Here is a 25,142-nt window from a genome sequence, read left to right as displayed (position 1 = left end):
AGATATAAAACAAAAGGCAGCAACACTCTTGATCTCTTCCTAACAAATATGCCAGGTCTGGTGCTGTGAACTGGCGACGCAAGTTCACAGCACTAAAACCCTACCGCCTCTAGTCTAGGATCCTCTGATCATGTAATTGTTTTCAATGAGTTAAAGGTTAATGCAGAGGTCGCCCCATCCAACCCATAAGAGAAATCAAATGTTAAAAGAAAGCTGACTGGTCAAAATTAAAAAGCAACTTCAACTCATTTGCCCTACAGTATCCTTCCTTAAACAAAAGCATACCGGCTCTAATTCTGCCTGGCTTTTATGTAAGAATGAATTAACCCGCCTCAGTTCAATCAATATCCCCTCAAAGAGAACTAAAGTACGTCGGGATCTACCCGCCAAATTAGGTAACGTATCTACTGTATTCAAAAATTAAAAAGTCTAATATTACCCCTTCCCTGGACTTGCTAAGCAAATCAAAAAAGCTTAGAGTTAAAATACAAAAAGAAATAATTAAGGAACTCATACTGGTTGTATTTAGACATGGTCTCTGATGATTCACAACCAGGAAATAGTAAGAAGTTCTACTCTTTCATCAAATCAAACAAACCGAAAATTGTGGAGTAGCACCTTCAAAGAGTGATGGTCAAACCTTTACTGATCCTAAAATGAAGACAGACATACTAAATAAACAATTTGAGTCTGTCTTCTCCCGCCCCAACCATTAAGTCTAAACCAGTCATGAAAACAATTGCTTACTCCACAAAACCACCCAAAAATGCACAAATGTCAACATAACAGAGGAAGAAGTAAAGAAAATCCTCAAAGGTTTAAACCCAAGCAAAGCCTCTGGCCCCGACCAACTGTCCCTATTAGGTTATTGAAAGAACTTCATACTGAAATTGCCCCAGTTCTCACACACATCTTCCAAATTTCCTTAAAATCTGGTACTGTCCGCCATGACTGGAAGCACGCAGTCATTGCCCCTGTTTATAAGAAAGGCCCAAAATGTATGCCTAGTAATTACAGGCCTATATCATTAACCTGCATTGCCTCATATATAATTGTCTCCAATATCATGTCTTTCTACGACAAGCATGATATTCTCGGCAATTTCCAACATAGTTTCAGGTCAAAACATAGCTGTGAAACACAGTTTATCAATTTCACCCATGAAGTTCATGACAATCTAGAGCAAGGCCAACAGACCGATGTCATTGTCATGGACTTCAGCAAAGCATTTGATAAAGTCGACCATCACAAACTTCTCCTTAAACTACACAGACTAGGTGTTAGCTCAGAGGTAATCTCATGGACAAGGTCATTTTTATATGGTCGCACCCAACAGGTCGTTGTTGATGGTCAAAACTCTGACAACTTACCTGTTCTCTCTGGTGCCCCCCCAAGGCTCGGTCCTGGGACCTTGTCTCTTCTTATTCTACACAAACGACTTCCCTGATAGTGTTAAGGGCAATGTCAGGCTATTTGCAGACGATACAATAGTATAGCTAACAATCAAATCAACCCAAAACGCCCAAACCTTCCAAAAAGATCTCAACAGTCTTGAAAACTGGGAATCTGATTGGTCCATGGAATTCAACCCAGATAAATGTGAAGTCCTTAGTATCAGCCGCAAGAACATCCAGTAACATTCCCGTATAAATTACATTGTCAACAACTAAAATCCAAAAGGCTGCAAAATATTTAAGCGTAGCGATTCATAAAGATCTATCCTGGACCAATCACATAAATAACATAACAGCAAAAGCAAATAATTCACTCAGATTTATAAAAAGAAATGTCAAAACTTCAAACAAAAGGTCAAAGAAACTGCCTACAAAACTTATGTTAGGCCCCAGTAAGGATACTGTTCAACGGTTTGGCATCCTTGGCAAAAATATCTGGTTTGCAAAATAGAACAAATTCAAAGGTCAGCTGCCAGATATGTATACAACGACTACAATTACACCATTATCTAAAATGATAAGTGAACTTAACTGGCAAACCCTAGAACAGAGGCGCAACATCAGTCACATGTCCAAATTTTTCTTGGCGATGAGGGGGACTACCGCCCCCCTTCCAACCCCCAAACAGAAGGGAGCACATCCCCCTTCTGGCTACCCCCTGATATAACATTTGGATGGGGGACGGCGCCGAAAAATGGTCACCTTTTTTAACAACATTTCTCAAACGAAAAACAATGTTTGCGGCCTAAATAGGCATTTATTTCACTGTTTGAGGCCTCATAAAAGGGGAGGGGGGGGGAGCCTTCGAAACACGCTTATATCAGGGAAAAGGATAAACACAATCATATAAGCTTCATATAAGCTTCAAAGGTTGCGCTTCGAAAACTGATAATAATACAGAAAAAAATGCTTACAAAGGAGCATAACTATATAATTTATGACTTGATTGTGGCAAAAATCGACCGAAGCCTGTGTTTCGATTTTACATACTAATATTAAAGAATCAACATTGACCTGTGTCTTGACCTAAATTAAAAATGCCAAATATAAATGAGATCATTGAAATCTTTTCTTGAAGAAACCATTAATTTCACAGAAAATTTTAAAAGTGACACAACTCTATCAATATAGGTTGATTGCAGCGTATGTTTGTGATTTTCTTAATCAAATTTATAATGCGATGTATGAGGAAACTGGAGGTTACATGCAATAGTTTAAACAATATTTATTTGTAATCTTTTCATTTACATAATAAAGTACATGAAATAAATTTTACGGATTGAGTAGGAAGCTTAAAAAGTTTTTTTTTGAAAGTTCCCTCCGTAATACTTATTTCACAATTTTTATGTAAATGGTAACAAAATACACAATTAATATATATAGACTAAACAGTTCGAACTCTGTATCTTTTACTTAGTCACTGTTATAATAAAAGTAATCAATGTATTTTGGAGAATAAATTGAGAAAATGATATATATAATTATATATAATATTATATATATAAAAAAAGGAAAAAACAACAACATTTTATGAGATTTTGAAAGTGAAGGATAAACTGTGTCTGAAACGCTTCCGTTTTCAAAACTATAAAATGCACGTTAACTGTCCTTTTTTCGTATACACAAGAAAAACAAATCTTGCTGATACAGTTGATTTAAAATTACAGATTCTCCTTGAAGAATGACAAAGTTGAGGTGAGGATAATTGACTACGGAGGAATTATCACGAATATATTTGCACCGGATAAGGACGGGATACCAGAAGATATCGTGCTTGGTTTTGACGCATTTAAAGGTATCTTGACATATGAGCTGCGTCATGACAAAACCAACATAGTGCGTTTGCGACCAGCATGGATGCAGACCAGCCTGCGCATCCGCGCAGTCTGATCAGGATCCATGCTGTTCGATATCAGTTTCTCTACTTGTAAAAGGGTTGGTGAGCGAACAGCATGGATCCTGATCAGACTGCGCGGATGCGCAGGCTGGTCTGGATCCATGCTGGTCGCAAACGCACTATGTTGGTGACGCGGCTCATATATAGAAGATATTGAATGAGTGTACAGTAGGTTCAATACTAAATTGATTAAATGAGTTGAATAAAATTATATTATTCGAGCCTCTTCGACTAATTCAAAAACATCAGTAATGAATGTACACGAATTTAATATTCTATTTATCACAAACTCAAAATAAAGATCGCGTCTTTGCACTATGTATGTATAACAAAAATGACGTCACGTCAAAATATATGCACGGCCGTGCAATACTATTTTTACGGGCACGGGTATGTGATAAATATGATTTATTTATTAATAGTTCTAAATAAAAATGTTTTCAACATAAATATAATGGGATGAAGAAAACGTTGTGATGGCGCATTTATCTTATTTTGTTATTTTATTTTTATTTTATTGGACACATAAATAGGTCACTTGGTCTCGGATTATGTAAATGTTACATTTATCGGTTAATCAATGCATCCATCAATTTATATTTTAATAAGATTGTACATGAATTTGAATTAAAAATGGTTACATATTCACATTTACGTGCCATTTAAATTTATTATTGGACATCTTGAAATTTGATTTCAAATTGTTTCATTGTAATTTCTCTCACAGTGTAAGAATTCTTACATAAAAATTGATAAATTAAAACAAAAACAACAACAAGAAACCTCAATAGGATATGTCATATAACACTGCTCTTGATATCAATTAAGATAAAACCAAAGTATTCCATATTGAAATTTTAATTGTGATTATCAAATGTTAAATCTGATTTTATTGGAAAATTTTATAACTGTCGATAATTTCAGGCAATTTCTTGCTTAATTTCTATTTGTTTTAAATTTGAGAAAATAATGTTAACTTGAGGGATAAGTTTAAAGTATTAAAATTAAGCATCCAATGTATAAAGAGCCTGGTCAGTCTGTACGGGTCTGATTTTATACTGAAGACAAATGTCTTAAATGTTGTTTGTAAATATCAAACTGGCTTCAATAGTAGTCTTTTTCATTTTACTTGAGAGGAAAATCGTTTTAAATTCATAGTACTTATATTTTGTTTCTGTCGTGGGTTTTAGGGCCCAGTTAGCATTTGACATTGCCACTGTTGTAGCTAAAGAGACTTCAGTGAAACAGATTTAATTAATAGTACAGTCGAATTTACTGTCGCACAGCGTCAAAATAAAAGCGACATATAAAGTAATGGAAACCAGAACTATCACTGTTGTAGTTAGTATAAAATAGTCCTTGTTCCTTTCAGTAGAAACCATAATATAAAAGATGAAGACAACTGTAACTGTTGTTTTCTTTGTTTTTCAGACGGCTATGACAAAAATTCTCCATACCTTGGAGCTCTAATCGGTCGCTATGCCAACCGTAATAATTTCGACGTGTGCTTGCTTTTTTAATTTAAGCATACATACTATCTTTATAATAAGTTTTCATGCGCTAAATTCAAGAATCATAAATATGTTCAATGCAGGTAACTTACCACATACAAATAACTGATCCCAGTCGAACAAATTGTACAGTTGAAAAAATTTCCCATTTCAGATGTAGCAATTTGGATCCTCTTTGTTTGTTTTCTTAAAAAGTGAAACTTTTCTACTGGAATTTCTACAAATAAATTTTGTTGACAAAGATGAAATTAAACTCTCTTTAAAATTGGATTGAAACGTTACATTTATTTCCACTGTCGATACACTTTGTTGAAAGTGTCTAGTTTACTTTACAGTCGACTGTCTGTATAGATTTATCACGACTGAATCTGCATGTACATATATGTTTACATATTTAATTTTGCTTTTGTGAAACCCTAAATTTAAGTCTTGAGATTAATTACAAATCTTATGCAGAAAAATCCAATACGATTATTTCATCTTGTGTTACATGAACCTCCGGGTTATTTGTTCCAATACTTTTAGTTTTGAGATTTAGACACTGCTTGCCTTAATCCGGTGCTAAGGGGCGTTGGAGATGTTACACTTCAAACAGTCTCTCAATTTTCAACAATTTGTCTTTTTTTATTGCGCAGGAGAGGATAGATTACCTATTCCCAGAGTTTTTCTTCTTGGGTTGAATAATAAAATATAGAAAGTGATTAAAAAGTTATTTCAATTTCACACATACTGTGCTAACAAGATAAAACAAGTTATTTGAAATGTTCCGATACAATATCTTATGTTTATTGTACCTGAACAAAAGTACTTTACGTCACAAGTTATGTCAGTGTCTCGTTTTAAATGTACTGTGTAATTGTGTCACGGGGACTTATTTCGGTAAGCTAATCTTTCTAATAAATTTCGAACAAATTATAGTAACATGCAACGTAATTTCGATTGTATTTTTCAATTTAATCATACTTAATTTTTTGTATTATTATCATCATCGCCTTATCCGTTTTTTGATCGCACCATTTTAGTACATTTACTTTCTGTTTTAATGTGTTCTGATTCAAAGATCAGTGGAATACAACAGAAGCATATTTTGAAAAGTGATATATTAGTTAACATAGACAGAAATGCAGATGAAAAAACAAAGCAATCTGAAAGAAACAGAAACTAGATTTTACAAATATTTATTAATGGTATTAACTTTTTAAACTTCCTTGTCAGGAAAATTGGTAATCTAATCTTGTCTGTGCTTGTATACGTATTCAGTCTATCCAAAATATATTAAGTAAAGAGAAACTGGCTATATTTCTAAAAAATAATTCACAGGTAAAGCATGGAGTCCAATGCCAATATCGATGACATTCCAAACGACAAGCTGAATTTCTTCTTGAAGTCCCATCTTGCACTCTTTTATACACGGCAAACTATTCAACCATTAGTGAAAAGAGAAATGACACAATTTCTTCAAAATGCTCTAAATCATATTTACCAATCTGAAAATATACCAGAAGGAACAAAATGTACATCATGCGACATCCAAAACTTATTGCATTGCCGCACAAAAGGAATTTGCATCATTAGAAACAATCAGTGCAAATTCCATAATGGACCTGACAAACAATTCAAGATTTGTTCGGAAGGAATTTGCGCTGAACTACTGAAGCAAATTGAAAAGACGCATAGGTTCACACCTCCATGGGAGAATACAGATTCGAAAAAATGGTGCGAAGATGTGCTTGAAATTTCTAAATGTTATATGCCAAAAGATGGCTACAGAAACGTCACTAATTTTGATACCATTGACTTTAATGGTGTTATCAACGTTATGATTAACCACACAGGATTTCAGAATGAAATGACTGAAAACCTATCAACCAAAGACAACATCTGTGAAAAGGTATTTTTTTATAGTTTGTATAGAAGTGCATTGAATACTTCAGACGGTGCTTTAGTACATATAAGCTGCTGCAATTTCTGTTGTTTCAAATAAACCGGATATGTTAAAATCGTATTTGCATTTTTCATCTGTTTGTTTTGTTTTTATTGCTCTCTCTCGGGATCTGTACTTTATCTGTTTTTTAGAACTCAAAACACAAGATAAATGCTGAAGGACAGTCTTATTCAGTTGCCCGGTACAGAATACCTGTGATTTATTTACTTTCCCAGTCGTCCAGGAGATAACTGATTAGAATAGTGGTTAGGATGGAATACGGCTTTATGCCGGTGATAGGGGGATGGGTGGGAGTAGGGGGTTAGAAATATTTTCTTTTATTTTCCCTAATGGACAAGCCAAGTTTTTGCAATTTCACCTGTCTTTGTTGTCATTGCCTTAGATGCACCTTCCCTCTGTCATGGTTGTTTTGCAATTAAAAGCAGGTGCTATTTTAGTGATAGATATACATAAATAGCACATGATTAATTTTGTCCTTTACTTTATGCCAGTGCCTGGTGATAATATAAGCTCTAATAGTATTAATGTTGACGAAACAGGTCCTAGGGAGCGTTTGAGCTGTTGCACATTGTCTGTCACAAAGATATGCAATTATCATCTATGTACGAGTATTCTTGGTTGCCCTGGTCTTGAGAAATTCTCCAATTGACTAGAATCTTTAAACAAGATACAATTCATTGATCAGTTCCCATTTCATACTAATCATAATATAGATTTGTACACACAACAGTTAATAACCGGCAGCCATCTCGTAATTATAAAGTGTTGCAAACTTTCGTTATTTTTAAAGAAATCTCAGAAAAGGACTTTTAGATTTTTAAAAAAATAAAACTTGAATGGATAGTTTGTGTGTGTACACTTCTTATTGTTTAAGAGGTATTTTCTTTATCATTATCAAATGTATACAATCTTGTTTCATAGGCTCGCAAAGTTGGGAACAAAATCAGACATTCAAACATACACATTGAAGAATCTGCTTTTCTCGAATATGTAGACGTTTTGATGGAGCTATTGTCGGATGATAAATACTTTGGTGATAACCCGATAGCTCAATCAGCACGTGACAAATTGAAGCAAGTAAGCCGATTCCTTTATTTGTTGATGAAACATCTCGGCTAGGCTTTTTGAAACTTCATAAGCAATGTAACAAATCCTAATACTTTGTATGTCCTCCCATTGCTATAACAACTTGTAAACACCTCTGTCTCATGGAAATAACGTTGTTTCTCATGAGGACTTAGGAAATATTTCTCCATTCCTGAAAAAGGGCTTACTCGAGTCAAGCAAATTGCGTAGGATACTGGTCGCCTTCTCACACGCCTGTTCAATTCATCCCACAAGTGTTCGATGATGTTTAGATATGGTGACTTGGGAGGCAGAAGTTGTTGTCGAACGTTCTGTCGCTGCAATAATTACCGTTTAGTTTGCGCTGTATGTGCCGCGCACCATCATGGAAGAAAACCAATCTGCTTTCTAAGCCGCTAGATCTAAACATATCGAACATTCTTGGGATGAATTGAACAGGCATATTTGTTTTGTATTTTTTTCTTCTTTTTTGACAATGAATTGTAAATGAATTTTAAAGTAGTAAGCATGATATGTTGAATCTTGTATGGTCCAAATTTGAACAAAATTCGTCTACAAATAAACAATTTATATCGAAAAATGTAAGTGTCTGGTTATAAGTGCTTCTGAGTGTATATAACCTCTGTAAAACTGCAAAAAAAAAATGAACCAAACCATGAAGCGTTCATTAATGACTTTATTATATATATATATAATAAAGAGGGACAAAATTCGGGCCTAAAAATTTGTTCCTTTAAAAATTTGTTCCTTAAAACCGAAATTTCGCTATAATCATGTTCGCCATAAGTGATGTTTTATTATACATTTACAGTTGAAGTCCAGTGATTGGTTAATAAAACACGAGTCTGAAGAATTCGAACACGTGCGTGAAGAAGTGCAGAATGACACGGACTTCGAAACAAGACGCAAGACAATGGCTATTATCCAAATGGCAGAACAGAGAATCCTCACATGCAAATGTATTATTAAATTCCCTCCATCGTCTGTCAATCATAAGAAATTAATTTCGTTTACTATTTATAAACGTGATTGATAAACAATGTTTAATGTGGCATAACATTTCCATTTGGAGTATATGAATCATTTTTTATATTATAGTATGGACTCTTTTATGATTTTCATGAAAACTTGTTTCATATGACGAAATTGTTTTAAAGGAATATCTTATAAAAATGCAACTCTCATTCAATAATGTTATCAACTGGTCAATCAATTAAATTAAAGACTATCAAAATTTGCTTTTTAATCTTCCTGTGTTTTTTTCAGCCTCCCTTAGATCTGACCTCATCAGGTTTTATCGAAATCGTCATAGTACATTGCCAGTTTCTCCAGTCCATGTCCACAGTGATGAAAGTCTTATTGATCTTTATGTCCTGCCAGAAATGTACTTAAAAGGCCCATTAGGGAAGATGAGTATTGGCAATTATCATGAACTGCTTCATGAAAAACTTGGAAGACTACTTGAAGAACGGGAACTGAAAGAAATTTATATCACATCTGCTTCAGGAATAGGAAAGACAACATACGGGAAGAGGATGGCTTTAGCATGGTGCCAGGCGCATAATCCGTTAAAAGAACAGGTGCAGCATTTTGACAAGGAAGATTTGGATGAGCTTGAACGCTTTGATTTCTTTTTCTTTATTTCATTAAAAGACATCAAAGACCAAAACGATTACATTGACGACATAATTTTACGCACAATCGTGCCAGATTTAGCCAATGAGCATAAATATAGAAAAGATTATTTCATTTCAGAAATATTAAGTACATATCGGTGCATTATCTTCTTAGACGGCTTGGACGAATATTTGAAGAAAGAAACGACCTCAGAAGTACCAAAACGGAAAGTGCGTGACACATGCACCTATATTACAACAACAAGACCATGGAAACTTGAAAGCGTCCAATTGATATCCACGCAAATTGATAGAAAAGTAGAGATAAGCGGTCTTAGTTCACAGTCTGCTGACAAGCTCATAGAACTAGTCACCAGAAAGTTAAATGACAAGTATAAGCGCGAAATGAACCCAAATGATTGTATAGCAGAACTTGAGAGAAGAAATCTTGAAGGATTTAAATCTGTACCAATAATTCTTCTTCAAATAATTTGTCTTTGGTACGCAAAGAAACCTTTAGGACGATCTCAGTGCGAGGTGTACTGCAACATGCTGGAGCTTCTTTTTGAGATAGCCAGACAGAAAGATATCATATCTTATAACGGAAATGACATGTGTAAGAAAAAGTTGCCAAAGTGTTTTGACAAGAACTTCTACTGCCAACAAAACCGAGGGCTTTTGATATCATTAGGAGAAATATCTTTCGAAGCTTTATTTAAAGATTGTGGTCTCAATTCGGCGTATATAATCAGTGAGAGTACGATACAACGATGTACAATATCTGACAAACAAATCAACTTTTGTCTAGCTGTTGGTCTACTGACACAAGTTAAGGGTTCAGACCCTATCATGAAACAAGAAAACATGTATACGTTTCTACACCAAACCTTTCAGGAGTTCCTTGCTGGGCTTTATATTTCAACATCCGGTTTAAAAACGGACAAAATACTGTCCGACATTTGCCATTCAGTTGCTGATATTGTAGATAAGTCTACCATCTTCGTAGTCATGTGTGGCTTATGTCCAGATATTTCGTCATCTTTGTCAAAATATGTGGCAGAAATTCAAACAAATGATCCAACTGTCCAAAAATACCTGGAAGGTATCGATAATGATGAAAATTCCAGTTTAAAACGTTTTCAAACAGTCAATTTTGACTGCTTACAGGAAAGTCAAGATAACGGTCATAGTTCGTTGAAATTGAATATCAAGTGTGCCTTTATCGCGAATAATTTTCAAGTGAAGGGACAAAAAGGACATCATTTTAGACATTTAAAACACATACTCGCAGACAAGTCGAATTCTCTGAAAGCGATTGATATTTCGAAACCAAAGGCATCTTTTATGAACGAACTTCAGTTAGAGCAAACAAATGCCAAACTTGGCAAGATAAGTGTCCAGGAATGTGAGCTTACCGACCTTGTTCAGGTTCTGATTAAAAAGTCCTTTAGAACACTTACTTGTCTGCAGTTGAAGTCAGTTTCATGTGCATGTACCACAAATGCTTTAACTGCCATAGGTGAATGTCAAAACTTGAGAAACATTTCTTTTTGGGAAATTAAGTTAGATCATGCATCGTTTCAGAAATTTACGAAACTTCTGTCAGCCAAAAACAAAATGAAGGAAATAGAGCTCAAAAGCATAGAATGTATCCGCAATGATCAGCAAACAGAAAAATGCGATATGCGTCACATTATTGACCTTGGAACCCATAGGGAATTAAACAGAATTAGTGTATTTGACACATGCATTCAGCTGCAAAACTTGAGCAAAGAAAGCCTGTCAATGTGCGCTTTGCGCTATCTGCCCGATAAGGAAGATTTAGCAAATATTTTGTTTCTATTAGAGAACTCATTTGCATTGCAACATCTGATTTGCACTGATCTCTCAGAAAGTGCAGAACTTAATCACATTTTACCATCTCTTAAAATGTTGAAGCATTTAGAAGTAGAATTCTCTGCTGATGACGATGATTCCAGAGAGAACTCGATAGAAATATCTAAAAGCATGAAGAGCCTTGAAACTCTGAAACTCCGGCACATGCGCATGACGAATGAATCGTTTGGACAATTTTTTAAAGGTATACTCCAACTTAAACAAGAGATGATTGTGAATATTCAAGATGTTAGTTTTGATACGACAGAAAACTTCAACAATGCTAGAAAAGAAATAGAGGATTGTCCTTATTCTGAATTAGACGATACAAAATCAAATGAAAAGGCGTTGGTGTTTTCCACCAAGGAGAGAAGAGTAAAGACAGTACATGCTGTAGTTGTTGAAAAAACAAACTATCAGGACACAATTGACATATCATATTTTGCAGCATTAGGCATTGTAATTCTCGGAATTATTGTGCTTTATCATGCAATGAAGAATAAATTTAAGCAACGATGACCTGTCGAATGTGATATAATAAACTATACTGAAAGTAGTTAAAATTATGTGTCATAACTACATGTACTATTATCCTTTTTGTACTAGTCAAATACATCCCGCTATAACTGACACCGTAACAGTGACAGGTATAGCGGAAAAAGAAACATCTTAAACTTCCGGTCGCACTGCTGGCTCAGTTCGGCGGATTTTGCTTGGGTGCCAAATTAGGAAGTTTTACCTTCCAACCGTCACTGGATTTTACAGACTCAATCAAATGGAGAAAGGAATTTGTAATTTTCCTGTCTTCATTCCTTCCGAGGAATCGGTCCTTTTTCAGCTATTTTGTAATTAAACAACAACAGTCGAATGTCGTGTTATAAAAGTGCTTTATTTCGGGTTTAATTTTTTGTTTGTTTGTTTTGTTTTCAGCACAATAGTGTTCATATTGAGTGTAGCTAAACAATATTGTACAATTTTGATATGTAAAATATATGTATGTATATTTTATCAATAGCTAGCCCTGTCACAGTCGCGAGCTAGTTACCATGTACAAATGTATTTTGGTTTTTAAACTGAGTAATGAAAAAACTGCAATTTAAAGTATCCAATGTTTATAAATTGGCAAAACTCTATTTCATGCAATAATAACAATAGTTTATTACGGGTAGTTTAATGTTTATATTTCTTCATTTTCCTTGCATTTTAAGATTTGAGCAGTTTTAAATTTGATGAAATATTATTAAAGTCAAACTGTGTTCATTTTACTAAATTGCCATTTAATTAAAGGACTAAACCTCCTCGTATGTAAAACACATTATGAAGGAAATTTAAAAATACATGCAAAATGTAACTGTAGTTAGACATGTTTAGATGAAGTCTGTCAATGATTGTCATTATATAGAAAGTATCTCTCAATCTTCATGGCTTATGCAGTAATGAATCGTGCAGTTTACACTTCCAACACTGTAATCGGCCAAAAAAAAATACGTCAATGTGAAATTAAATGAATAAATTACCAAAAGCTATTGCAAACGTCCTTGACCAAATTTTTTAAATCTTCTAAGTTTTAAGTGTTATGAAAAATAGGTGAAAAAATGTCAAAATTTAATAGTATCTAACAAAGAAACTCGGGAACGACCGCATATTGTGGCTCATATTTCCGATCTTTTTATATATTTCTCTTACATACAAATACCCTTTGAATTATCCAAGTGTAAGGTCTCAAAGAATATAATATCGATTTTAAACGATATGTTCGTTTCCAAATTGGCAAAATCCCACGCTGTTATATTCTTTTTTCATTATACCTATTAATAATTTTTTTTATAATAACAGGTTTTGATTTATTGAGTATATTTTTTAAAGACCACCCTCTCGAATAATATAGAAGATATTCAAAAGTTTGACAAACAATATGTAGAGAGGATGGGAAATGTGCGCCACAATCTGCGGTCCCGTTCCCAAGCCCCCATGGATATCTAAATCACCAATTAAACTGTTTCATTAGTTTAAAAAAGCGACGATCGACAACTTTTACCAACATATGAATGAAAATACCACTATTACATAAAAGAATGAGAAATTACGTCTTACGGCCGTTTAATGTGACTACTGAATGTCACTATCAGAACCAAAAGTCACGTTAACGTCTAGCGAAACGACATCTGTTATATGTGCATGCTTTGTCGATTAAAATCTTGAATTGAAATCTTCAGTCAATGTAATCTAATCAGATTATTCTTTATTCATTAAAATAATTTTTTTCTTTATTAAGATATTTCCAAAATATTTAAATGCTAGAAAAAAACACCACACACAAGCGCACACGCGCGAGCTCTCTCTCTCTCTCACAAACACGCACGCACGCACACACAAAACAGTCACACAAAAATGGGACATTGTTTCAGTTACATTACTAGTATATCTGAGATACAACGGAAATGTCAGATTAACCCCCCTTGTGTCTTACCAAATTTCGCAAGAAAAGTACGTATCCAAGTCAGCTATTTATACTTAAATTAGTGACCATTCGCATCGAAGAATTTGTGCAAAATTTTGTAAACCACTCTTTAATTGCACTCTCATAATGGCAAATTGTGGGAATGAAATAATAGGGAAATAAAGAATAGTTACTTAAGTCAAAAGTAGGCCTGTTATTTCTGGTTATAGTCATATCTGAAATCATTTTAATTATAATAAGAAGTCTATCTGACCAATGGCAATAGTGCATTTGTGCCTTGGGGATAGGTAGGTGAGAAATAAAAGTAATTAAAGCATAATTAAAAGTCAATTTGTTATCATTACCTTGAACAGTAGTAACATGTCAAAATATATTTTTAGAATGTTGAAAAACGCCATATGACCTTCACAGTGTGACTTTATGTGCCCCCAACAAAACAAACTATCAGAACAATTATCCGGAGTCAGTTGTATACCAGAATGTTAGATTAAAATGATATAATTTATTTCATAAAGCAAAATAAACAACTCAGGGAAACATTTAAAATTACTGGAAATCTTGTTAATCGGTAGACCTTAGAGTCAACAATTATTACAATTCATTAAATTATTAACAAAGGGCAAATGACAAAAATATGAACAAAGGACAAATGACAAATTTATGAACAATTAAAATCATAAAGAAAGGACAAATGACAAAATTATGAACAAATGACAAATTTATAAACAATTAAAGGACAAATGATAAAATTGTGAATAAAGGGCAAATGACAAAAAATATGAACAAAGGACAAATGATTAAATAAAGAACAAAGGCCGAATTATTAAATTATGATTATGAACGAAGGACATATTTACGAACAAAGAACATAAAGGCTGATTCTTCTATATACATTCTTTTTTAACCCAACATTTATAAAAGATAAGGTTTTACATAGGAAACTACAGATAAACTCAAAGATTTATAAAAATAAAACTGATACAAACCAAAAGGAAGAATCAATTAGCTAGATATCAGACGATTACATCAAAATAAAAAATGACACATTGTTTAATGAAAATAAAACCCTGAGGCAAAAAACCAAAGCAATATTTTACTTTTATGCGATAAAAATCCAAATATAAATGTTCAACATATTCTTGTTGATAAATATTTTAGCATATGCTATCTGTTTTAAAATGATTTCCTGATTGTTCTATTCTGAAATCTAGAGATTATCTGTGAATATATTACTGAAATAGTAAAAATAGTAATATAAATAAGAACGAAGATTGTGGCATAGAATAAAAAATTGTCAACATATTGCTGCCGTTTTATTAAAGAAAGATATATGGAAAACAATCAAAGAGGCTTACCAATCTTACCACTTCTTTGCCGAGGATTAAACCGAGATGTAAAAAGAAAATGAAGAAAAATCAACAACAACGTACAACATAAAACAGACCCTGGATATATTAAATAGTCAAATGAATTTAACGAACTAACAAAGTAACAAAATGAATACAAGACGGATGTCAAGACAAAGAACTACATTCTACAAATTGTTACTTGTGTTTTTATTTGTGAGCATTTTGTGTAAGTTTTTCGTATTTCTCTTTAATTTTCAGTTTTAAACATTTACTAATGATGATCAAGTGTATTCTGCATTTATCGATCCTCTTGTTATATTTATTATGAAAAATTCTCACTGATTAGTATTTGCTTAACACTTTATCTTAAATCTAAACATGTACTATATATGCTTATTTTCTTTCTCAACAGTGCTGAAAAGTCATTATGAAACACCAACACATTTTGATGAGAGCAATTTAAGTCAAAAAGAGAAACTGATTACCATTGACTCTTATAAGGAAAGAGATGATAGGAAAAGTATTACAACTGTAGCAAAGTCATTTCTTAACACTACTACATATGTTGATTCACAAACGACATCAACAGTACAGAGAATCCTTGCTATCAAAAAAGACCCCACTAATCAAGAGGAATATCTATCATTGAAAGAAATTGGAGATAGTGTAACAGAATTACCAGGCAACAAAAGAGAACAAAACCACTTTGGTGAAAATATGGTTGGAGAGAAAACAGAACAAAATGAAAGTCGTGAAATAACAAAATATTCAACAACAACTGAAACATTACTTAGAAATGCTACAGCATCGACGAATTATGATGATTTCGAGAAAGGATTTGAAAATGCGCAAAATGATGGTAATTATAAGAATAATGATACAAATATTAAAAGTGCTTATGAGGATGTTGTAAATAGAGATGATGACGCTATTGGTGAAAATATTCATCAACATGATGATGTTGGTAATAGTGCAAAAGGTGATGATTCTAATATTAAAGCTATCATTGAAAATCCAAAGACTGAAGACAATAAAGACAAAACAGTCAGTGAAAATCAAAACCTCGACGGTGATGATGATGAAATAGGTAATACAAGAAAGAATAAGGAAATCATGGAAACTAAACATGACTATACAAAGAGAGAAACTATAAACAGATTTAATCTTGAAACTGAATACTATACAAATAATGACAATTCTAGTGTAACAAATGAAAATGCAGGGAAAGACATTACAGAAACGCAAAATGGGTTCAAAAACAGCGGCAATAATGGTTTACAAATTGATTTTGAAAATGCACCAACTGTGGATAGAGGTGCAAAGCATGAAAATCACAGCACAAAGAATAAGAAAGACAGTACAGATAAGGCAACGGGGGATATAAGTAATTCGATAAATAGAAAAGAAAAGATGAAGAATGTAAAACATACAGAGGGAAAATCAGTAGAAGAGAAAGGCAATAGAAATAGTAGAAGAACTAACAATAAAGCTGACACAAAGAGGAAAGGAAAAAAAGATGAACAACTGGGGGAAGATAAATCTCAGAAACATTTGAAAGATGTAAAAAAGCAAGACAGCAGTGACAAAGCAGTTAAAAATGTGCCAAATGTCAAAAAACACAATAGTAATAGAGATAAGCATCGAAATTCGAAAGAAAGTATAACGTATGGTAAAGATAAAGGGAGCAAATATATAAAATCAAAATACGTAAGTTTATATTAATCATATTGATCATTAGCATTTAAGTATTCAACGTTGAAATGTACATCGATCTTAGCATTTGTGTTGATATATTCACAAATTACAAATGAAACCTTTTCTAATACATAAGTAATTTGAAATATCCAAATTCAAGCTTTCCGGATAAAAAATATCTTCTTTTATGAAAACAGCACAAAGTTGACATGAATATGAAATCTGAACTCTTCAACACCCAGTGATAAAAATTATAACGTTATTTTAGTTATGCGTTTGAAGATGTGTTGATCTTTTTTATACATGCATATTAACTGTCAATGCAGTGGCTCAGTAACTTGAATAAAGTTTATATTCGACACAGATCAGATCTTTATGAAATGATAAAACTGGTATTGGTACTGAATTACAACAATTTTTCTTTGATCATTAACTAATTTGAAAATTATTACAACATAATAAAACGAAAAATATTCATATCACTTTTTAACAAACAATACAGAATATTAAGAAATATATAAAATAATTTTCTATTTACAGATTATGCACAAGTTGTTAAAAGATGATGGACCAAACCTGTCTGCTAAAGAACGAGCAAAACTAGTTTATGAACGGTGTAAGACATTTATGAACGAAAATAATGTGAAACTTGATGGTAAGACTAAACTAAGATATGACAATAAATCATTCATGTTAAGCCAACGGTACGATTTAATGATTTGCTTTAATTCTAAAGTTGCTTCGAATAATCTCAAACGCGTGAGTTACGCCTTAGACAAACAATTTAAAGATGACATTAATGATGTGAAGCGTCATGAGGCACGTGGTTATTGCCAATCACGCATGCGTGACATTAAGCAAGTGACGTCGGGAAAAACACGTACCAATTTTATGATGGTGAGAGAACCCCTTGAACGGTTGGTATCCGCGTACAGAGATGAAAGAGCATTTCCAGAAGGTAATATAGATTCGACAGTTACCTTTAAAGAATTCTTACAACAGCAATTACATGGACATGCTAAACAAAAGAACAGGCATATATACCCATATTTCGAAAGGTGCCGACCATGTGAGGTGAAATATGATTATATTGGTCTTCAGCATAATTTCGATACTGATGTAAAAACTGTCCTACAGAAGATTAAAGCTGGTGGAAAAGTTGGTATCCCAGCAAGGGAGAAAACTGGATATCATTCTGCTACAAGTGACAAGTTGGTAAAGGAATATTTTAGTAAAATTCCAAATAACATGATACATCAATTGTGGGAGAAATATTATAAAGATTATTACATATTTGGGTTTCCCTATCCAAAACACTTAATGAAATGATTAAAAACAGAGACTGACCGACTTGAAGGTTTGGAATATTTGAAACGAATTGTTGAAGACGCTGTACAGAAACATTTTAAGCAATAGGTGAAATGAAGATGATGAAGGTGTATCCTTAGTAATTTTATAATTTTATTTATATACAATACTCCATATTTTCAACATTTATATGTTTAATATACTCCATATTCCTGTGTTCAAAAAGAATCCCCACTAAATTATCATTAAACAATTCCATTCTAACTCATTATGATGAATGGAATTCAACAACACTAATGGTGGAATTGAAACACGCGAATTTGAAGATATAAATAGAACTATTGCGTGATTGCAGACGATATGAAATTCACGAATCTCCATTTAATTATGGTGAAATAGGTGAAATGTTTTGTTTTATTTATACCTGCATCTTTAACCAAAAGTGTCAGTTTCTTATAAAATAGTAAGCAGATGAGCGAAAAATGTATACTATAATTATACTTAGTATTTAGAAGACAACACGATCGTGATTATAACTAGTTTTTCTCAATGAAACTGTCAAATGTGCTCAGTGATATTTGTGTAATTAAGGAAAACATGGAAGATAAATGTCCAGATTTGTAAAAATTATTGTCTAAAAAAAGTAAACTTGTATTGATTAGATTTGCAACTGATATAAAAAAAAAACATACTGTCTGGAATTTGTGTTAATAAATGCCCATTTTTCAACTTCAAACATGTGTTATCTTATATGTTTACAAACATAGCCACAGCAATAGGAGGTGTCCAGAGAGCAGCAATAAACGTCAATATTAGTTGAAAATATTATGAACTTAATATTTGTACATCAACTTTCTCATTTCGTATTTGTATCCAATCGGAATGTTCAGTAACGTATAATAGTAATTCAGATATATACTCAAACGCAAAAGAAAATCTGCAAGTTCCGTTTTAGCATAACTATTATTATATTGGTCATAATCGTTTATAAATAAAATGGTCCGATGCACGTATGTCTTTCAAACAATGGGTATATCCCATCACGTTTTGCTTAAATTGTGAGTAACGCGTTAATAGTAACGTTTTGCACGATATGCCCGTGCTCTGTCTAGATAAATGTTAAACTTCTTATAAAATGTGTCAAAAAATACTTTCTTCAAAGTCATAAGACAAAACAAAGAAACAAAGAAACAAAGAAAAGAAAAAGAACAACAACAACAACAAAAAAATGCGGCGTCTTTTTGAATTTCAACGTCCTTATTTCATTCACAAGTTAAATCCATTAACACAGTTTGTGTTTTTTGTTTGTTTGTTTGTTCCCTACTATGTGTATTCGATGAATACGTCTTTGAAAAAAATCCAGATAAAGTGTTATTTTTTGGTGTAGGCGTTGACGATTGTTTCGGAAACGAAATGGTACCAAATCCGGAGATTTATGGATGAACATGGCTTTCGCAGTGTCCCTCCCTTACCTCTTTTTCCTTAAAAACAAGACGTATGGTAGTCTTCAAAATTACACCGAACAACAGAGAGCCCTTACAAACTGTTTCCACAAGAAACTAATAACACCTATTTGGACAACATGTTTGAAAAAGAAAAAATACGAAGATGCTTATGGCAATAGAAAGACTTCAGTCGCTAGTTTTCGGCCTTTTCCGCTCCGCTTCGGCAATCGAGACGGAAAAGGTCGAAAACTGGAAAATCTGACATTGATATGGGTAATGAGAAACGTCCCTAAAGGATCAGATATTTCTACGGGATAATTTTTATGTTGTCAGTTTTCATCATTTCATAATATGCTATCCTGTTATATTCAAAACCATTGCGGATGGTTCGCTCAATAATTTGAAAAGGAACTGATGATCAGTGTTTAAATGTTATTTTAAATATAGGTTATCTTGCTACGTAACAGGAAAGGAATTTCCAAATTTTTCAACAGGAATAAAATATTATCTCACGAAAATGGAGAATACAATTGAAAGGTAAGCTGATAAAAATTATTTCACTTATTAATTAGAGTATACATGTTTGATATTCATTTGCAGTAATGCTCAAGATTAAATAAATTCACAAATAAGTAAGGTACATTCATTAGGCCTAAACAATTGTTTTGGTAGGGTCACTCTACACTACCTAAAAATATGCCCTAACATACCATTTTTAGGGCTATCAAAAAAAAAAAATTGTTGCACTTCGTCCAAGATGTCATTTGAAGAGTTAGAAATGATGATCTTGTGTCATCCGGGGACATTATATTATTGAAGGTTTCAATGTCAATATCTGACAAGGGCCCATGGACGATTCTGAAGGAAGACAAGTTCCGGTACTTTAAATCTTTGAGAAATTTTTTGGTATCACCTATTCCAGAATAAGTTATAATTGAATAAATGAATGATCGAAACTGAAAGGAGTGTACCCCAAAAACAAAATATAAATATGATAATGTGACGAATTTTACATACCCCACCCATCAGTACTGTACAAAACAGGGCATGAAAACTATCAGATATTCAGAACTGAACATGATTTTTTTTAATCCGACCTACCCTACCTATTCCTGGAGAGCATGCTACCCTCACAACACTTTTTTAGGCCTTAACATACAGCTTTTTTGCCTGAACACTTATAATATTACCTGACTTCAACACGCATATGGTCAATAAAGCTACCTTTATGTATATCGGTCACATCATGGTAGGACAATGAAAAACAAAGTACAAAATGTATATATGTGAAAAAATCTTTCGAACATTTTACATTTTTTATTGTTTAAGAATAAGTAGACTTTTTACAAGAACCCATTTATGAAATATTTGAATAATGATATTCTTCAAATATAAACCTCGAAAAAGGGCATTCGTTTTATATCATATTACAGTACAGTATTGTGAGATATAAAATTTTATAAGAATTTATATACAATTTCTTAAGAGAATTTAATATTGCTTAGTGCTAATTGTCAGAGGTCGGCTTGTCTGTGATTCTATAAATGAATATTATAATATATATATTCAGTTTGTCTGTGTTTTGGAAAATATATTTGCCTGTTTTCTTAGTGTAAGAAGAAAGATGCAATGATCATATAAATGTATGATCTGCAATTAGTTGACGAAAAATCGGTCTAACATTTTCAAGTGTTTGATATAAACATTCAGATATGAAAAATCAATTCTACAACGTGGAGTTTATCTTTTAACATTGGTTAAAGTGTAGGATTATTTTATTTGAAAGATCTTATCACCAGCCCTGATAAATGAATATATAATAGTAGTGCAAACAGCAAATGATAGTTATAGACCGTTTGTGATCTTCTTTATCTGAGGACAACTAAACTCTTTCTTGTCAAATTGTAAAAAATAACCTTTTAAATAAATAAATGAACATAACTCTCTATAATTGATTTTCATTTATTAATTCTATAATATTGCAAAAGAAAATTGTTTCAGTATTAAGTAGTGAATTGGAAACTTTCTATAATTTCAGAATGCACCAAGATCCAGATTATTGTCGCTATATTTCAATGAAAATGTCAGCTGTGCTACATGACATTGGCATAAATGAAGAATCGATACAGAAAAGACGAAGTGCGAGGCTTAAAAGTGAATCTATGTTAAATGCAATAACGCTTTTGATCAATGATGATGCATCTATTTACATTTTTGGTAGTCAAAGTGAATGTTCAATACCACTATTAATGCAATCAGACGTAGATTATTTGTCATGTAATAACAAAATCAATTTAGTACAGACAAGTGGTCAGTGGAAGCCGAGAAAGTACAACATTCTAGTGATTCAAGACGATAGCACATCCCCTGGATACTGTCTTCTACAAGATCTGAATGAAACTTCTGATAAAGATTTTGAAACAATATTGTTTGAAAAAGAAATGAGAAAAATATTTGATTCGGAAGGTGCTTTTGAATTACGCGGGGAAAGAATGTTGATGAAAAATACATTTCTCACTAAACTTGATTTTAAAGGCTGTAGAAACGGACCAGCTTTAACGAGACCAGGAAATGGACGTAATCTTGATTTCGATTATGTCAAAGCTATGCATTGTACAGATTGGCCATTTGAAGCCAAATCATGGCTAAATAATCAAGGGAAAGGAAATTGGCCTAGCAAAGAGTTGAAGGAAAAATGCGAAACTACTGGCTTTTTTGTTGTGCCAGTTGCAAGTAAGAGTGGTCTGTACGAAGACCTTGAATGGAGATTATCTACTTCGCTTGCTGAGAGATTACTCATGTTCAGCTTAAACATTACACAAATGAGATGCTACGTCCTTATGAAATTAATTGTTAAAACATTTATAACTCCTGAATGCGGAGATGTCATTTCAAGTTTTATATGTAAAACCACATTATTTTTCTGTATATTTAAACAAGAAACATGCATCTGGAGAGAACAGAATTTGCTTTTATGTTTAAAGTATTGCCTTGAGGAATTGAAAGACTTTGTAATGCAGGAAAATTGTCCACATTTTATGATACATGGAAATAACCTACTAGCTGGAAAAGTCACGTCGTCAAACAAAAAAAGGATAGAAAACATTTTACATGAAATTATAAAAAGTAACGGCCAACAACTTTTAAAGATTTCTATTTGTGACTTCGGTTACTTGCTTCAGAAAATATGTAGTAAACCATATCCATTCATTCAAGGCGATTATCACCTTAGGAATAAGATTTTGTTTGGTACAGAAGTCATTATACAATATGGAGTAAATACAGTGTTACAATTCTGTATGTCCAGTTTTAATGGTAAATTACTTTTGACTAACTTTATAAATTCCCTTGTACAAAAATACGTGGACATCCATTCAAGCAAAGAATACAAAAAAGCAATCAGACTTTTAACACCAATAGTACGTGCATTTCTCGGAAGTATTATAGCTTCTGATGACATTCGTACTAACACCAAGATGTCTTCTACTGCGCTTGTCTGCCTACTGGGAGGATTTTCTTCTGATGCAGCATCTGGCAAACTTAAACTGGCATCAGCTTTACTCTCTGCTGATGAACTAATTGCAACGGAAGCTGTTCTGAATAATGTCATTGATATGTACCGTAACAACAGTGTTCATGAACAATGTTTATGCAAAAGGTTTTCAACAGAACTTAATACATACTTTAAACCAGGATTTATCAAACATCTAATCACTAAAAATGAAAAGAATTTCAGGAATGTAATAGCCCTTTGTGTAAGATATATGCCATGTGAATTTTACTGTATGCCAAAAGAAATACAATACGAAATTTTCCGTTCAAGTAAAAAAGAAAAGTTCAGAGACTTTAAACGTTTTGATGATTTTTTAATAGAACGTTTTGATGATTTTTTAATGGCCATGGGTGCCGTGGATTCTCTCCCATACCTCTATTTTCTTCAGTACAAGACGTATGGCAGTCTTCGTAATGTTACTGAACAACAGAAAGCACTGCGAAATCTTATCAACGTAATTAGGAGAGAACCATTTCTTTACCACAGAGAAACTGACTTTAATCTACTTGGACAATGTATGGAACAGGAAGAAAGATATGAAGATGCGTTTGTCTGTTACTTGAAATCTTTTAAAATAAGATCTGATAACAATGTAGTAAGAATACATATTTGTAAACTCCTTAATCGAATGATAAATAATTGATCTGAATATTTACAAATAACATAAATATATGTATATCTATGTACATACCTCGGAAGTATTATAGCCTTTGATGACATTCGTGATAACACCAAGATGTCTGCTACTGCACTTGTATGCTTACTGGGATGCAGCATCTTGCAAACTTAAACTGGTATTACTCTGTGCTGGTGGACTAACTGAAATGGACACTAGTTCTGAATAATACCATTGATATGTACCGTAACAACAGTGTTCATGAACAATGCTTATGCAGTAAAAAAATGTAGTTAATTGATAACTTTATTTGAAATAATGATTTTAAGATCAATGCCATTACTTCATCTGGTTTTTTTTCAGACAAAAGTGATGCTTGAATAAGGATAGTTTTTCTATCTACAAATGAGTTTAAAAGAAACATCGATGGTGTATTTCTTGTCAATGAGTTGGTGAATATTTCACTAATGTGACCGTTTTGTTGTCATTGCGAGCAAATTTATGCATCTCAACAAGGTCGTCATTTTCAGTTTTAAATTTAATCTTAAGCTGATGAAACTTGTTGCCAAACCTGTTGATATTTTTTCTATGTTTTGCATGTATCTTGATGCAATAAAATATGGTTAAACTAAAAAAACACTATTTTGTTTGTTTGTTTGTTGGGATTTACTTTTACAGTTTGACTTGCTGAACCAGTAAAATGCAAATCATTTTAGAGTTTAATCTAAGTAATTCCGCAAAACCTTTTAAAAACTATATTTAAATATGTCTATGTGCAAGACAAAGGTAAACTAAATACTAGTATAAATTATGTCATTCGAAGAAGTAAACATAACCAACTAGATAAAACTCTCAGTTTGTGAGGTTTAAACATAGGGAATTTTCGGACCGGACGCTTCTTATTATATCCATCATTGAAATAAGTTTCTGCTTGACGGTTCATCAATGTTAACGATCGCTTTATTCAGTCTATATCCGATATCCTAAAAACTAAACATTTTTGTATAAATATAAAATATTTAAATGCAGAAACACAGGCATTTAAATTCGAGGAACATGTTTCATTCGTTTCAGAATCAGTTAAACGTATCCATCTACTTGCTCATTACCGCTGTAGGTTTGAATCCTGCCATGGACTTGGATTTCATGTTAGAAAGCTGTCAATGCAGTGGTTCTTCGTGCATGGAGCGGCACCAGGCCCCGTGTTCCAGGATCAGGATCAGATGATCCTGAATTTATTTTGATTGTTTTATAAAACTAAAATTAAATGGAGAATCGTAGAATTAAATGGTACATATTCGAAATACGAATAATTGCTTATTTGCAAAGAA

At 32.9% G+C, this 25,142-nt stretch overlaps 3 protein-coding genes across 3 annotated transcripts; all 3 read left to right on the top strand.

Moving 5' to 3' along the window:
• Positions 1-5,447: 5,447 nt before the first annotated feature.
• On the top strand, positions 5,448-12,687 carry LOC132742804 (NLR family CARD domain-containing protein 4-like). The gene is made up of 5 exons (XM_060731284.1): positions 5,448-5,741; positions 6,183-6,753; positions 7,729-7,884; positions 8,705-8,852; positions 9,160-12,687. The coding sequence occupies exons 2-5, from the start codon at positions 6,190-6,192 to the stop codon at positions 11,901-11,903; spliced, it is 3,612 nt and encodes a 1,203-aa protein (XP_060587267.1). The 5' UTR covers positions 5,448-5,741; positions 6,183-6,189; the 3' UTR covers positions 11,904-12,687.
• Positions 12,688-15,011: 2,324 nt separating this feature from the next.
• LOC132742784 (putative pre-mRNA-splicing factor ATP-dependent RNA helicase DHX16) lies at positions 15,012-18,349 on the top strand. Its single transcript, XM_060731258.1, has 3 exons — positions 15,012-15,420; positions 15,607-16,901; positions 17,430-18,349. The coding sequence occupies exons 1-3, from the start codon at positions 15,342-15,344 to the stop codon at positions 18,216-18,218; spliced, it is 2,163 nt and encodes a 720-aa protein (XP_060587241.1). The 5' UTR covers positions 15,012-15,341; the 3' UTR covers positions 18,219-18,349.
• Positions 18,350-19,962: 1,613 nt separating this feature from the next.
• LOC132742783 (uncharacterized) lies at positions 19,963-23,920 on the top strand. Its single transcript, XM_060731256.1, has 2 exons — positions 19,963-20,179; positions 21,681-23,920. The coding sequence occupies exons 1-2, from the start codon at positions 20,160-20,162 to the stop codon at positions 23,836-23,838; spliced, it is 2,178 nt and encodes a 725-aa protein (XP_060587239.1). The 5' UTR covers positions 19,963-20,159; the 3' UTR covers positions 23,839-23,920.
• Positions 23,921-25,142: the final 1,222 nt, after the last annotated feature.

The sequence above is a fragment of the Ruditapes philippinarum genome, unplaced genomic scaffold, assembly GCF_026571515.1.
Source record: "Ruditapes philippinarum isolate M1 unplaced genomic scaffold, ASM2657151v2 ctg57_1_1_1_1, whole genome shotgun sequence".
Taxonomy (NCBI): Eukaryota; Metazoa; Mollusca; class Bivalvia; order Venerida; family Veneridae; genus Ruditapes; species Ruditapes philippinarum.
This window is presented reverse-complemented; position numbering and strand designations above follow the sequence as displayed.